The 13,924-nt window shown below is 39.8% G+C and overlaps 1 protein-coding gene across 6 annotated transcripts in view; it reads left to right on the top strand.

Annotated features, from left to right (window-relative positions):
- EBF1 (EBF transcription factor 1) overlaps positions 1–13,924 on the top strand; it is a 395,554-nt gene that overhangs the window by 304,861 nt on the left and 76,769 nt on the right. For all 6 annotated transcript variants that reach the window (XM_022590266.3, XM_022590263.3, XM_022590262.3 and 3 more), the window contains exon 10: positions 10,761–10,887. In XM_022590266.3, coding sequence (XP_022445974.1) covers positions 10,761–10,887 — 127 coding nt within the window. The remainder of the gene's footprint in view (positions 1–10,760; positions 10,888–13,924) is intronic.

The raw sequence follows: 13,924 nt of genomic DNA, 5'->3' as shown, positions 1-13,924 counted from the left end.
AAATCCTTCCACCCTTTCCGATCCAGAAAAAAATCATTTTTGTCTGTGAAATCTTCCCTCACAGCTCTAGATATTGAATATTTTCTCTTTCTCAATTCCTAATGGCCTTATCTGTACCATCTTATGTTCTTATCACTTTCTATCTTTGATTATTGTGACATAAGGGGCTGCGCTCTCCCTTGAAGGCAGGATCCATGCAAAATTCAGCTTAGTCTACAGAGTCTAGCACAGAGCCTTACACTTCAGAGGCATTAATTTATACAAAATAATGTTGAAGGACACTGCTTCTCCTTTCATTCAATCAAACAAATGCTACTTTTTAGCAACTGTTATATTCAGTGCTGCTTCATAGCATCAGTACCAGATAGACTGCAGTTTAGTTTTTGTTAATGCATGTATAATTAGGTAGTTTATATTTAGATATATTTATTGTGCAGTAAGGATGCACATAAATACCTTAGTGTAAATCTGTTGGTTATGGTGAGGATTAAGTAGTAATAAAACTAACACTTTTTAAGTGATTGATACCAGTGAGGCCTTCTCCTAAACTCATTATAGGCGTTAAGTCAATAAGTCCTTTAATAACACTAGTTAGATAACTAGCCCTTCCCCCTTCCCAGACAATGAAATTGAAGGCCAGAGAGGTTGAGTGACTTTCCAAAGGTCCCACAGCTGGTAATTTGCAAAACTTGGGCTTGAACCAAAATTCTTCTGACTCCAGAGCCATCTTTTTTTTTAACCATCTAAAAAGAAGGTAGTGAAAGCTCATCTATCCAGAGAAGAGTGTTCTAGTCACCGCAACTCTCCAAAATTCAGCATGAAACCAGAAGTGAGCCAAAAAAAAGAGAGTAAATATATAAAATAACAGACTTTGAGGTAACCAGAAGAGTAATTTTCAACCAACTATGTTATCTGTTTTCCCAGGTCATAGCAAATTAAAAGGAGCAAACTAGAGGCGGGTTGTTAGAAGCAGGCTCAGTGACAGCAGAAGTGACAGCTTAATGTCAAGGGAAGGAAAGGAAAACCTAAAAAGCAGACGAAGAACTCTATTACTGCGCAGCATGTTAATGGCTGTTCATAATGACAGTGGCCCTGAGTAGTCGAGAAAGAGATGGCAATTATATTCAATATCTTCTGTCTGAAACAGCGTGATGTGTGTAATGCATCCTCGAAAGACTTCAGTGAAAGCAGTTGTGGTGGCACGGTATTTAAAGGGGGTTGGCTTCAGTTTTCCACAGAACTCACTTCCTGGAGGCATGTGTTAAATCAGGAATTACTGAGTATGTGTGCAAGGATCACCGTAGATAGGATGCAAATAGGAACTATACCCCTAAAGAATGTGAGAATGAGTCACTGTTTAGCATCTTACAGCTTTGATATCCTTTTCTTAGAGCTCTGAAAGAACCTAAAAGACTTTCTGGTGAGACGTGAATTAATTCCCTGCTAGTCCACCTTTTGGTTCTTACGTTTTTGTTCCTAATTCCTAATCTTTGCAGGCAAAGATTCTGCCCTGCAAACCACCAGCTTTGATGACATGCAGCCCCTTCCAAAAATGTATCTGGCCTTCCTTTTTCTTTTATATTTTAATTTTCAAACAAACAAAGCAGCAACCCAGGACCCTAAGCCAGGCCCAACTAGGGAATGATATTCCTTCTTGACTGAATGTAGAAAAACAGGCCTTGAGAAAGAGCCCATTGTGCAGTTTCAAACCACAGGGGCTGGTGTTACTGGTGTCCAGTCCTCCCCGTCTGGAATACTGTGGACCTCAGGATCTCACCAGTGCTTTTCCAGCTCCCACATGGTCAGGATGGGATCCAGTCTTTAATGGTGCCCAGTTGGCACAAGATTTACATCCTGGGAAGAGAGCTGGAGAAAGTTTATTTAAAAAATAAATTACCGAAAAATAAATCAATCAATCAACCCACAAAACCAAAGGTAGTTGAAGCGTAATATATTTATTTTAGCCTTTTTCTCCCCAATCTGTTATTTTGAAAGATGATCTTATTGCTGTTTTGTTTTGTACAATTAACTGCATTGATTTAGGGACCTGGCTAGTTTCTCGGTCAGAAGAATTGGGTAGTATATTTTTGTGAATGTTTAATGAGGCTACCAGGAAGTCTGTGGGGGCAAAGTTAAAATAATTCTTTTTCTTTAGTAAAAAGATTTTTTGAATGGGGTGGTATTGATGGTATCTTTTTGGTAGATTCATAAGGGACGTTATTGAATCTTTATCCTAATTATTAGTGGTGGTTAATGATGTCACGGTATTTACTCATTCAATGTTCAATAAGTACTTATTGAATGTCAGCTAGGTCCAAGGTACTCTTAAAACTGGAAACAGAGTAGTGAAAACAAGAAAGACCAAGTTCGCATCCTCATGGGGCTTATATTCTAGTTGGGGGATGCAGGCAATCAATAGGAAAATAGATCTATATCTCTCTTCTATGTATCTGTGTCTGTGTCAATACCTACGTGAGAGACATTTCAGACAGTGTTAGGAGATGTGACTGACGGTTAAAACGTAGATTTTAAATCCCCTTTTAACTCAATTCCTGAGACTTTAGTTTCAAAAGTCTCCTCTGACATTCATACGTAAAGTTTATCTTTGGGAATTCATGGGACCCAACATATTTTGCTAAACATTGGTTTTGTTATTTTCTTGAAAGGACAAAAGGAAACCAGAATGTTTGTGAAACAGTAAATGCTTCCACGCGCTTTCTCTCACGTTCCCTGAGAAATCATATACTGCCTTTGAGACAGGCAATTCTTGGGAATGAAAAAACTCTGGGTTACGAAACCCAGAGAACCCTGATTAGGGAACAAACCAGAATACACTGAGAGAGAAGAGCTAGCATCCCCTGATTTATGTTGTATCCACTTCAGGGAAATAGAGATAAAATATGTAGGTACAGCCAGCACAGTGCCCAAGAATATACACTGATCATATTTCAACTTTCTTTAAGAACTCCAGAAAATAATATTTTTTAAACACCATGTTTAACTACAGAAAGATGAATGCCCCAGAGTGGAAGGAAAATAAGTTTTCTTGTGTGGTCACCATCACTGTGGTGTCTCTTTAAAGCTCCTTGGTCGATTTGGTTTTGAAGCTTTAATTATGCTTTTATGTTATAGTTTCCTTATTTAAGTGTCTGTTTTATGTCCATCACTCAGCACCCCCTGCCTATCTCAAAAGAGATGGATATTATTATCCTAATTGAGGAGGAGGGAGAATGCTGTGAGAATTATTAATGCATAAATTAAAAACTTAATCTGGAAAGTGCTTTAGGGTCCCTAGAGAAGCTTTACCCAAACACAAAGCATATTTAACATTATTGTCTGTACTCCCACAGAGCAGGAGCTGGTGCAGGATAAGATGGTAAAGTGAGGCACAGAGGGTGACACTGGCTGAATGGGCCAGTGTACCTTAGAACCCAGACTCTTGGAGGGGTAATACCTAAAAACCACTGTACCAGTGCCCACTTTAGCCTTTTTCTAGTCATAACCATTAATTATTTTTCCAGAGAAGAAACTTTAACTTTTCCTTCCTTTTACCCCTTCTCTTTAAGTCTTTGCTTGTCTTCGAGTTTTTTGGTTTTGTTTTTACTTTTAGTGTTGAAAGTGATTAAGGCTAAAATATTAAGTCCTAAGGGTGGTAATGAAAAATCACTGGTGCGCTTTCTAGTAATCCCAGTTATTTTTTGGCTTTGTAGCATGGAACTTCAAATTGCATTTATTTCATATAGTTCCATTGGTTGGAAAACGTGCATAAAGGCTTATCTTAGAATTGCTCTTTTGTTTTGCTGGGACATAATTCTCAGCCAACCTCTCACCAATGAGAAAGGTTATTTTGAGAACCTGCTGTGTTCCCAGAACATTTTTGAATGCAGGAGAGGCTGAGGACCCATTCTACCCTGTTAACAGTGGAGGTAGGATGAAAAGTACAAGTGCCAGGAATTATGGAAAAACAATAAAGAGTAGTAGGGAGGGACAGCTGTGGTTGTATAAAGGTGGTCATCAGTCAGGCAGACTTGCTTCTTATCGGTTCCCTGGTCATTTTTCTTAACTTTCCTGAAATTCATTTTTCACATCTGTGAACCAGCTACTACCCGTGCCTGTCCCTAATACTGTAGGACGGAAATCACTGAAGGAGTTTCTCACAGTATGTGGCACAGAGTAAGAAGACAATGAAAAGTCACTGCTGCTGGAGTCACCATCAAGGTCATCACCACCATCCATTTAGTGTGAGCTACAGGGATACAGATAGTAAGAGCTACTGGCTCTCAGAGAAGAAGGTGATTCCCAAGACTTGTCCTTTTCCCCTAGAATTCTCCAACATGTCTCCATTAATATTTTAAAATACTAGGTACTCTCATTCACCCACAACGTGGGTCACACTTTTGATCCTGCTAGAGACTTTTATAAAAACCATTTGGAGAATTATCGTCTCCCATGCCCCTCTTCTGGACTTCCAGGCTTTGCAGACTGCCTCTTTGGGGTTTTGTTTCCAACCCTATGCATCTTTCATGATTCTCTGTGCACCCATAGAGGGAGTCGTTCCTCTTTCCTGTTTCCCACTTCTGTCAAGGACAGGCCTCACCCACCGCCCCCCATGTCTGCATCCTGTCTCTCACGGTCACAGCAGCTTCACTTTGTACCCAGAGGCCACAGCAAGTGTGCCTCGCCTGGCCGACCACTCGGGACTCTTCTGCTCTTGTGCTCTGAGTCTGGAGAAGAGAAAATGCTCACACAGGCAGCTCGGAGGGAGCAAAATTGCTGTCACCGGCAGGTCCTTGGTGTGCTGGCAGCCTCTTCTGGGGCCTTGCAGAGACCATGTGTGTTTCTTTCATTGCGATACCACACTTAAAAATGATTGCTTCTGATTATAATATTAATGCATTCTGATTGCTGAGAAGCCTGAAAATTCAGGGAGGTAAGCAGAGGAAAATATAATTACCCGTAACTTTACCATCTAGTGGTAACTCCTCTTAACACTTTGATGATTTTCCTTTTGGTCTTTCTTCCATGCAAATATATATCTAATTCTTATATAATCACATACAATACATATTGCACAAAACTGATAGTATTCTACTTTTGATTTTAGTAATATTTTTCTCATAATAAAAGTAATACCTGTAAATGTATGAATTTATTTATTCCAGAATTATCTATATGATTATTATTTCCTGTGCAAGCACATGCATACTCTCTCACACACACAAATAAACACAGAAGTACACACACACACGCACGCGAGGAAGAATCAGGAGAGACAGAAGATGTATCACATCTAATGTCATCAGTCTAGAAATAAACACTGCTGTTGGAGCATTGATCTTTTGTGGCCCACTTTTTAGTATTGCTTAACCATTTTGTTCTTTGTTTCGCCTTATCCCTTCTCGCTGGAATGAGTCCCAGACCTTTAGACATCTTCTTTTTTTACCACTTAGATGATATCTGAGCAGTAGTCTCGTGCAGGGACCTGAGTGCTGGGCCAGTTGGATAATTAATTTTAAGAGCAACTTAGGGAATGAGGGTTAAATATTGTCAGGTTAAGAACAGTGAGTTCTTATGGATAGGGATTGCTTGCTTAATGCAATCAAACATCTAGTAGAATTCTGGTCCAATTTACACAAGTATTTATTTCAGAAATATTTGGGAAATATCCTGTATGTAAGGCATTCAGTTTAATACTTTAGAGGATACAGATACGAATTAGACCCCGTAGCTGATCTTAGGGACCGTCTAATGGGAGAAAGAAAATCTTTATGGCACAAAGTAAGATAGGATGCCTTCTATAGTATACATTCTGTAATTATATAAATTCTTACAAAGGTGCAGGTAACTGTGGATCAGGTAAAACTTATTGGAAGAGAGAGCATCTGGTGAGGGTCTTAAAGAACAAGAGGAATATCATAGGGGAAAATTTAGGCAAGAAATGGCATGAACAGAGCAAAGATGTTAGGCAAGGCCGTGGTGTTTTCATGTATCCGCATGGCCTTCAGAGTGTGGAAGGGCAGAGTGGGGAGGGTGACTAGCAAGGGTGATCAGCTGTCAGGCCTTAGAGCACCTGACTACCATGCCAAGGAGTCTGGACTATACACCATACACAAAGGGGGCAGGTGAGGTTTTGAGTCAGGGCATGCTGTGGTGAGATTGATTTGAAGAAGATAGTTCTGGCGGAGAAGGTAGAAGTAGAGAGAGACCATTTAGAAGGCAGTTATAATATTGCAGTCATCTGAGTAAGAAATGGTGACAACCTGAACAGGATAAAGAAGCCAGGCAAGGGGCCAGTGGAATTCAGTGGAGGGTAAAATCAACATGACTAAAAGAAAAGTTGAAGGGAGAAAAAACATAAGATGATCCTAAGTTTTCTATTTTGGGTGATTCAAAGGAGAGTGTTCCCTTAGCTGAGAGAGGGAACACAGGAGCAAGAAATTCACTTATAGGTAGGAAGATGATAAATTTATCTTGGGCCCTGTTGAGATTGAGGTGGCAGTAAGACAAGTTCAGGGAGATTCTGTTACTCTGTTTTTCATAAAAATGTGGTGCTTGGCCAAAGAGATCAAAGCTACAGGTGTGGATTTGGAAGTCAGTTTAGGCGAGGTGATTGAGCCAATGAGTGAATTCAAGAAATGTCAGGCAAGTGAAAAAGAAAGAGATCTAGAACAAGACTTGTGAAATTTCTACAGTTAACAAGTTGGCAGAAAGAAATAGTTGGCACATGAAGAGAACAGGAACCAATGAATATGAGAGGAGCCCTGGAAAACACTTAACAGGCGTAAGAGATGGGTTTTCTTCTACTGTTTCAAATAATGTTAGTTAACTTGCTTGACCCTCAACTTTTCTCGTCTGGAATACATATCCCATAAGGATGGGTTTTAAAAGAGTGAATGTGAAAGTGCTTTGATAAACCATCAGATGCTCTGCAAGTCTTAGGTCTCATAATTAGTGTCACAGAAGTGAAGAAAGTATAGACTTCCAAAAAGGAAGAAAGTAGTGTCAGATGCTACAGGGTTTCAGAAGAATATTTATTTTTAGCTCGTTTGGTTTGTGATTTAAGGAAGTTAAGTCAAAAGAGTGAATCTGTTCTCTAATCACTTAGAATAGAATTTCCCAAAGTGTGGGGTACGTGCCCCGTGGTTGTACAAGAGACCATTTTGGATTCGACACAGACATTAAGTAGAACTGAATCACATCATGAGAAAGTGATTTTCCTTTTATTTCTCTTTTAATCCTTCTGATTTATGTTAAGGGACAAAGTCTCATTTGGGGCAAAGAAGCCTGTAACGTCCAGCACTAGCTCAACTCCCTTTTCAATAAACCCACGCAGGTTGTCAACATTATCTAGCTAGGATTTAACATCATATTAACCTTAAGATTACCGCCCACAGTTCCTTCTTATTTTGGCAGGGGATACCAGTTGCGATAATAATATAGCTTCCTTTTAAAATAAGTTATTTTAAACAAAAAGTTAACCAATTAAAAATTTTTAAGTACATAATTGTATAGGTGGTTTATAGATATGGCAAAACTAAGAAAGTGGCATTCCAATGATGGAAGTTCGGAAAATTTAGACTTACTAGAGCCCTTCCTCCTTCGGTAACTTAGAGGGGCTGCCTTAGTTCAGCCAGGTTGGAACAATGTGGGAAATTTATCCTGAGATGGGGGGAGGGGTTTGGAGGTGGGTCTTGAGTTCTAGACTTCCAAATCTAGACCCTGTCTTTTCCCTAACATGTTGAGTCAATTTTTGAAGCCAGTAGACTTTTCTGGACTTTTGTGCCCTTCGCTCATGAAGTGAGAGTGTTAGTTTTAAATGATTACTAGCATTCCTTCCCGTAATAAACACTGTAATTCTTTGAGTGGTTAGTAATTAAGCCTCTGCTTTCAACTGACAGAAGTTAGATACAAGTTTTTCCTTCTGTAAGCCATCAGTATCATGTGTCAGTGCGAGAGCCTGTTCCCAGACTAACATCCACAGCAAGGAAAACATCAACAAATTCACTCTCTAATGATGATTCATATTCTACCTCATTTGCGAAGGATAGTTATTTCAAGAATGAATCTCTGCTTTAGTTAGAGTGATTGATTAAAACTGAAAATAAAATTGTAAATGAAAATTTGTTTCAATTTCCTGAGCCTAGTACTTTCTGCCAACACCCCAGTCTCTTAGTAGTTTCTTTGCAGTCATATCTAATCAATTTGTAAGGCCCATTTTGTTTCTTAGTGTATCAACTCATAGGTAATAAGTACTTATGCTTAAAAAGATGTCTCAATCGTCTGCTGATATCTTTCCATCTTTTAAGATGTATTTCCCCTGAGAAAAGGGAGGGCAGGTGAAGTATTTTGTAACTGGCTGAAAGTTCTTGTGAATAAATGTTACTCTACAGTCCAAGTAACTCTTAAGATAGAAGCGTACCACTTATTTGGAATATAACTATATGGCACCTTCCACCATCAGAAACATAGCCAAGGACCAAGCAGTAAGTGAAAAATGGATATAGCATGTAGATTAACACACACACACAGTCTTTGGATCTGAAAATTTTGAGTTTGATAGTACCTTTAAAAAGTTTAAAGGTATGAATATAAACGATTTCTTTTTTATGATTAGATAGGAAGAATTTGTTCCTGTCATTTTTTGAACTGCATTGGGGTCACTTTTTTGCTCTTATTTGCTCTAATGAGCGTGATTTGTGCAAGCAGTTTAACAATTTATGATTCTGTTTTCACATCTGAAAAAGCGATAAAAATACTTACGATCGTTCTGACCAAATTAGTGTTTGCAAGTAAAATCCTCGGCAATGTAGTAGATAACCTACGTACTCAACAAGTGTTAATCCCAACATTGCACAAACACTGTCTGATCAGTTGAGATTAAACATGCACTTGATTTTGGAAGGTCATCTTTTACTGCTCTTCAGAGCCTCTTTTCTTCTCCTATTCTCTATATAATAGTAAACTTGATTTCCTGATTTCGATGCTTAAAGATTAGAAGAGCAGTATAGAAGGTGCAAAGGACACCAGGAGGAAAAAAGACAAAAAAAAAAAAGAATAAAATAGAAATAATTTAAAACTCATAGGTATCCAGGGCCATTTAGTGCAGGGAAAAATAGCCCCTCATACCTCAGTGGTCACTTAGGGCTTTTCTGTATTATAGAAGATATATAGATCTAAGATAAATAGAGCTTTGATACAAGATATAAGAAGGGGTGTTCCAAACGAAAATCTTGATTTATCAAGGCTAAATTAAATTATGTATACTTTGCTTACTTTAGAAAACATACAGTGCATTTTGGAAGAATTTCAGTATGAAAAGGTCAAAATCTTAAATATTTTTTGTGCTTTTATGGATAAACCCTTAGCCGTCTGAAAAACTTAGCCATGGAGAGCTCAGTCTCCAGGGGTTCCACATAAGCACGGTATTAGTGAACTATCTTCTGTGTATTTCCAGCAAATAAACTAAGGGTCCACACATTCTATGGAAGAGGATAGGCATTTCTAATTACTAAGTTAAAATGATTTTTATGCAGATGACCTTTATGTTTCAAGAAAGAGCATTTGAAAGAAATTACTTGCGGATTTTAGCAGTAGCAACTTTCTTACATTCTTTCTGCCAGGACTTTGTGCTAGGACAGTTTACCCAGGCAGGACGCAGGGGCTGGCATTTGTGGGTGTCACCTGGATTCTCATGGTGTCACCTGTGATTCTCTGGGCAAAACATTTGAATTTGCACATTGAAACAAAAGCCCTTTCTAAGTTATAAGAACAGCAGAAACATGAGTTAGTATAAACTCAAGTGATCACCCATTGCATACTGACTCAGTACCGCAGCACTGATCTAAATGCGTCTGAAAGGAGTAACGGATGGGCTGTTGCACACACCACAGAGAGAGCACGCAGAGTCCAGCACCATCAGAGAGGTCAGCCAGTCAAATACCAGGGCTGGGGTTTTCAAAGAACCAGATAATGCCAGTTTTATGGCCGTTAATAACATTTTAGTTATATAAACAAAGATACGAGTACTAAAAAATAAATTCTGCTTTGCAGCGTACTCTGGTTGCCAACAGGGTTCAGAAATGACCTTTCTCATTGTGCACGTGGCATTGCATAATGGACCACTGATCATCCTCCAGCCCCCTCCCCAACTTTCCATTTCCCTTTTATGGACAGTCCTTAGTTCTGCTAGATCCCTCAGCTATTTCAGGGAGGCACATTCTTGGGTTTCCCCTTTAAAGCTCTTTGATTGTGCCTCTGGTAGTTAATGCACCAAATGGTCTTCAGGGGCATTTCCTACATGTGCTCTGCAGCTAATCAGAGCACCTTGGCCCACTGATTTCCTACCTCTGTGTTTTGCACATGTTTAAGGGCTCACTTCAAACACCAGGCCCACCAGCTTCTGGAGAGGAGTGGCAGAGCTCAGCTCTGATTTGGGTGTCTGCTTCAAACAGAGATTTTCCAAAGGATATCCTGCAGTAGATAAATCATTTCATTAGGCCAGGTTCACTTTTCAAACCAGGAAGCAGAGTGCCTGCCGTGTAGGAAAACTCAGATAAAGTTGTTATGGCTGTGCTCAGAGCACTTGTAAATATTGTCGTCAGTGTCTTTTATACAGGTTCCATCACGATTGTATTTAAACACTGACAGGTTAATTATGTGTTTGAAGGCTATGTTTATTGAGAGCTGATAAGAAACATATGAAATGAGTCCTTTACGTAATGCAGTGACAATGTTTTTTTTCCCAAATGTCTCCCCCCTAGTTGATTACTCCTCATGCCATCCGGGTGCAAACTCCTCCTCGGCACATCCCTGGTGTTGTAGAGGTCACATTGTCCTACAAATCCAAACAGTTCTGCAAAGGGACACCGGGAAGATTCATTTACACAGGTAAGAACTACTGCAGATGGTGGACAGAGCTGCCTTGGCCTTGTGGGTCTTTGACGCTATCTTGTATATATGTGTGTGTGTTATCCTAAAATCTGTTTTCTCTTAAGACCCACTTTCCTTCTCCATTTCACCCTATGTTTGACCAAATGAGGTGCTACTACTACTACTACTATAATTATTTAAGAATTCATCTGGGTGTCCGTGTTGAATGACAGGATCTGTTGAAATCATGGGTTGGATACCTAAAGCGGCAGCATGAGAAATAAGGGAAGAGGAAAGGAGTGCTCGACAATCCTGTCTCTCTGGATGTTAAACCATCTGTGTGGCAGTTCGTTTGCTTTATGGAGTAGGGGTGTGCTTTAATGCCCAGTACGACGTTCTTCTAGCTTGGTCGTGGCACTTGTATTAACGACAATTGGTGATTTTCGTATTTCATTCTGAATTGGTGCTTTCTTTCCCTGTAAGCTGCATTTTTCTCCCCCCCCACACCCCCGCAACCGACTGCCCCCTGCCACCCCAAAGAGCCTTGGCACATGGACCTGCCTTGCAGTAAGAAGCTAGGGTTATAGGGTGAATGTGAATTTCCTCCCGTCACGTGGAGAGAACCAGACATGTCCTCTATGGAAATACATCAAGTGCATAGTCTGAGTGCCCAGTGTGTACTTGAAGAGATCCTCAGATTGTTGTGTGCAAACCAGACAGTCTTTAGGGAACCAAACAGATCCCTAACCGAGGGATCTTTTTTGCAATCCAGATTCTGATTCAGTAGCTCTGGGTGGGACCTGAGACTCTGCATTTCTAACAAGCTCCGAAGGTGAGGTGGATGATCCTGGTCCGAGGACCACCCTGGGAGTGGTAACATTCTAGGTCCTCTGCTGAGTAGCAGTCATCGCTGGGTAGCTGTCTCCAGAAACTGGCCCCATGTTTCCTTCTTCATTCAATAAAGGACCGGAAGGCCAGCTTAAGTACAGAGTGTAAGTTGCTTTCACACAAGGAGACTCCAGAGCATGAAGGGATAACTGTGCTAACACATCCTAATTATAACCATACAATTAAATGGACAAATTTTATTTTGCTGTGACATTTTACCTCGAAGCATCTTTCCTTTTGTATTTTAACACTAGGAACAAAACCGACCGTGCTTATTAGTGACTCTCCACCTCCCCCCTCAAAATTATAAAAACAATTAATGCATCCTGACCCTTGGAAATGCCTCCCAGCCCTTTAAACAAAATGTAGGTTTGGTGCCTGCCTGACTATTAGTTTTAGTTAATTGAAAATTATAGGATTGACCCAAGAGGAAAATTTTGTTTGCACTCCAATCACTTTTACAAATTAAGGAAAATTACCACAATTTTGTTTAGCTAAGGTTTCACACTGAGTTCAAGAAATTAGCTCAGCCGTCCCAACAAAGTCAGCACTTTGTTAGTGAGCACTTGAAAAAACAATAGTCTATCTGGAGTTTTGTGGTGTATACAAACGAAGCATAGAGAAAGCGATGATGCTTTATAGAAGTAGGCCAAGTGTTTTTAATTAGGCTCATTGGTTCAGTGTAAGTTTTGAAGAACAATCAAACTAGCAGATTAGCTGTTTCTTTTAAAGCTAGGATTTCTTGCCATTCATTTTTCCCATGAGAACTTCCACATAGCGCTATTTTTTTTTTTTTTTTACAAGCCTCATTATGGGCCTGCAGGAAAAGGACCAAATGAAACTTCTGATACTGTAACATTCCCCACCATCATTCCGATGGATGGGAGTTTTTCACAATGTTCTTCACTGAACTCAGTGTTCTGGAACATATTACAAAACCACAGAGGCCAAATGTTTTCTCTGAGGAGTTTGGACTCTGTTTTTGGCCGAAAACATTTAGGCCTCGCTGGCTGCTTATTTACTCTGCCATTAAGGACAAGAAAAGGAGAAGAAAAAGGAGAAGAAGAAAATGCTCGTGTGATGGGAGGAACGAGAGGCGATCAGGCATGATTCCGCTTTGGTGACAACGTCCCTGCCCATTAATGGTTCCATTTTGTGGTCAAGACTCCTTTAGAAGAAATTATTTTTAATCAGTGTTCAACGAAATATCCCCTTGAGCCACCTGGCCATAAAAGTTAAAAAAAAAAATCATCCCCATTAAATTACTTAAGTTCTCAAAAGAAAATAGCTAGGGGACCCGTCGTTATTGGGAATTTTTTTAACCATTAAAAAAATTGCCATCAATTTAAGAAATCACATCTTGGAAATCTCGTATGAGATGGGAATCAAGATCAAAGGTAAAAGCGGCCGATTTGCAAGTCTAGCAAGGTAGTTAAGGATAAGAGAGAGAAATCCTGGGTGTGCACTCCAGGATTTCCTGCACGTGTGTAAGTGTGTGGGAAATTTAAAGCATGAAAAAATGCTTCTGCTGATCTTGCCTCAAACTGTGGGCAAGAGACAAGAAGACTTAGTTTTTTAAGTATTCTAAGAGAGACTCTCACCTCTCCCTGCGTTGGAAAAATAAAATTTTCAAAGAAACTGGTACAAAAACTTCCCTGTTGATGTAGCTGGCTGTTTACAGTCACTGTGACATTACACCATTTCTAGCAAAAGGGAGTCTCTGTTAATTTCTGAACTACACCTGGAACTCTTGATCATTATCATGAAGTGTTTATGGCTGCTGCTGCCAAGCCTCTGTGATTTGCTCAGTTTACCTCTCTGCTTGTCACCACTTTCTAGCGGAGGCACAGGGATGGGTTGTAAATCCTCTCTGTTCTTCATATCCGAACAACCGCTCAGCTCATTGGAAACCTGCAGCCCTCCCTTTCCGTCCACCCACAGAAGCTCACATTTCATTTTCTTTAACATCCACGGCATTTCAAGATGTGAGGCTTGGTTTTCTGGGTGGGGTGAGCTAACAGTTGTTTCTTAGTAGAATATCACTTGGAATTTTTCCCTTTAAAAAGAAAAAAAGAAATGTCCTAGGACTGAAAAACAACAGCCCAAACTAAGGCACTGTTCTTTTCTGAGTGTGTGTGACAGGGTTTGGGTGTGTGTATGTGCAAGT

This window comes from Delphinapterus leucas, unplaced genomic scaffold (genome assembly GCF_059928025.1).
Source record: "Delphinapterus leucas isolate spDelLeu-1000000601 "Yukka" unplaced genomic scaffold, BTC_Dleu_Yukka2 spDelLeu_asBTCV2_sq76, whole genome shotgun sequence".
NCBI lineage: Eukaryota > Metazoa > Chordata > Mammalia > Artiodactyla > Monodontidae > Delphinapterus > Delphinapterus leucas.
Note: the sequence above shows the minus strand (reverse complement) of the source record. Positions and strands in the feature narration are given on the sequence as shown.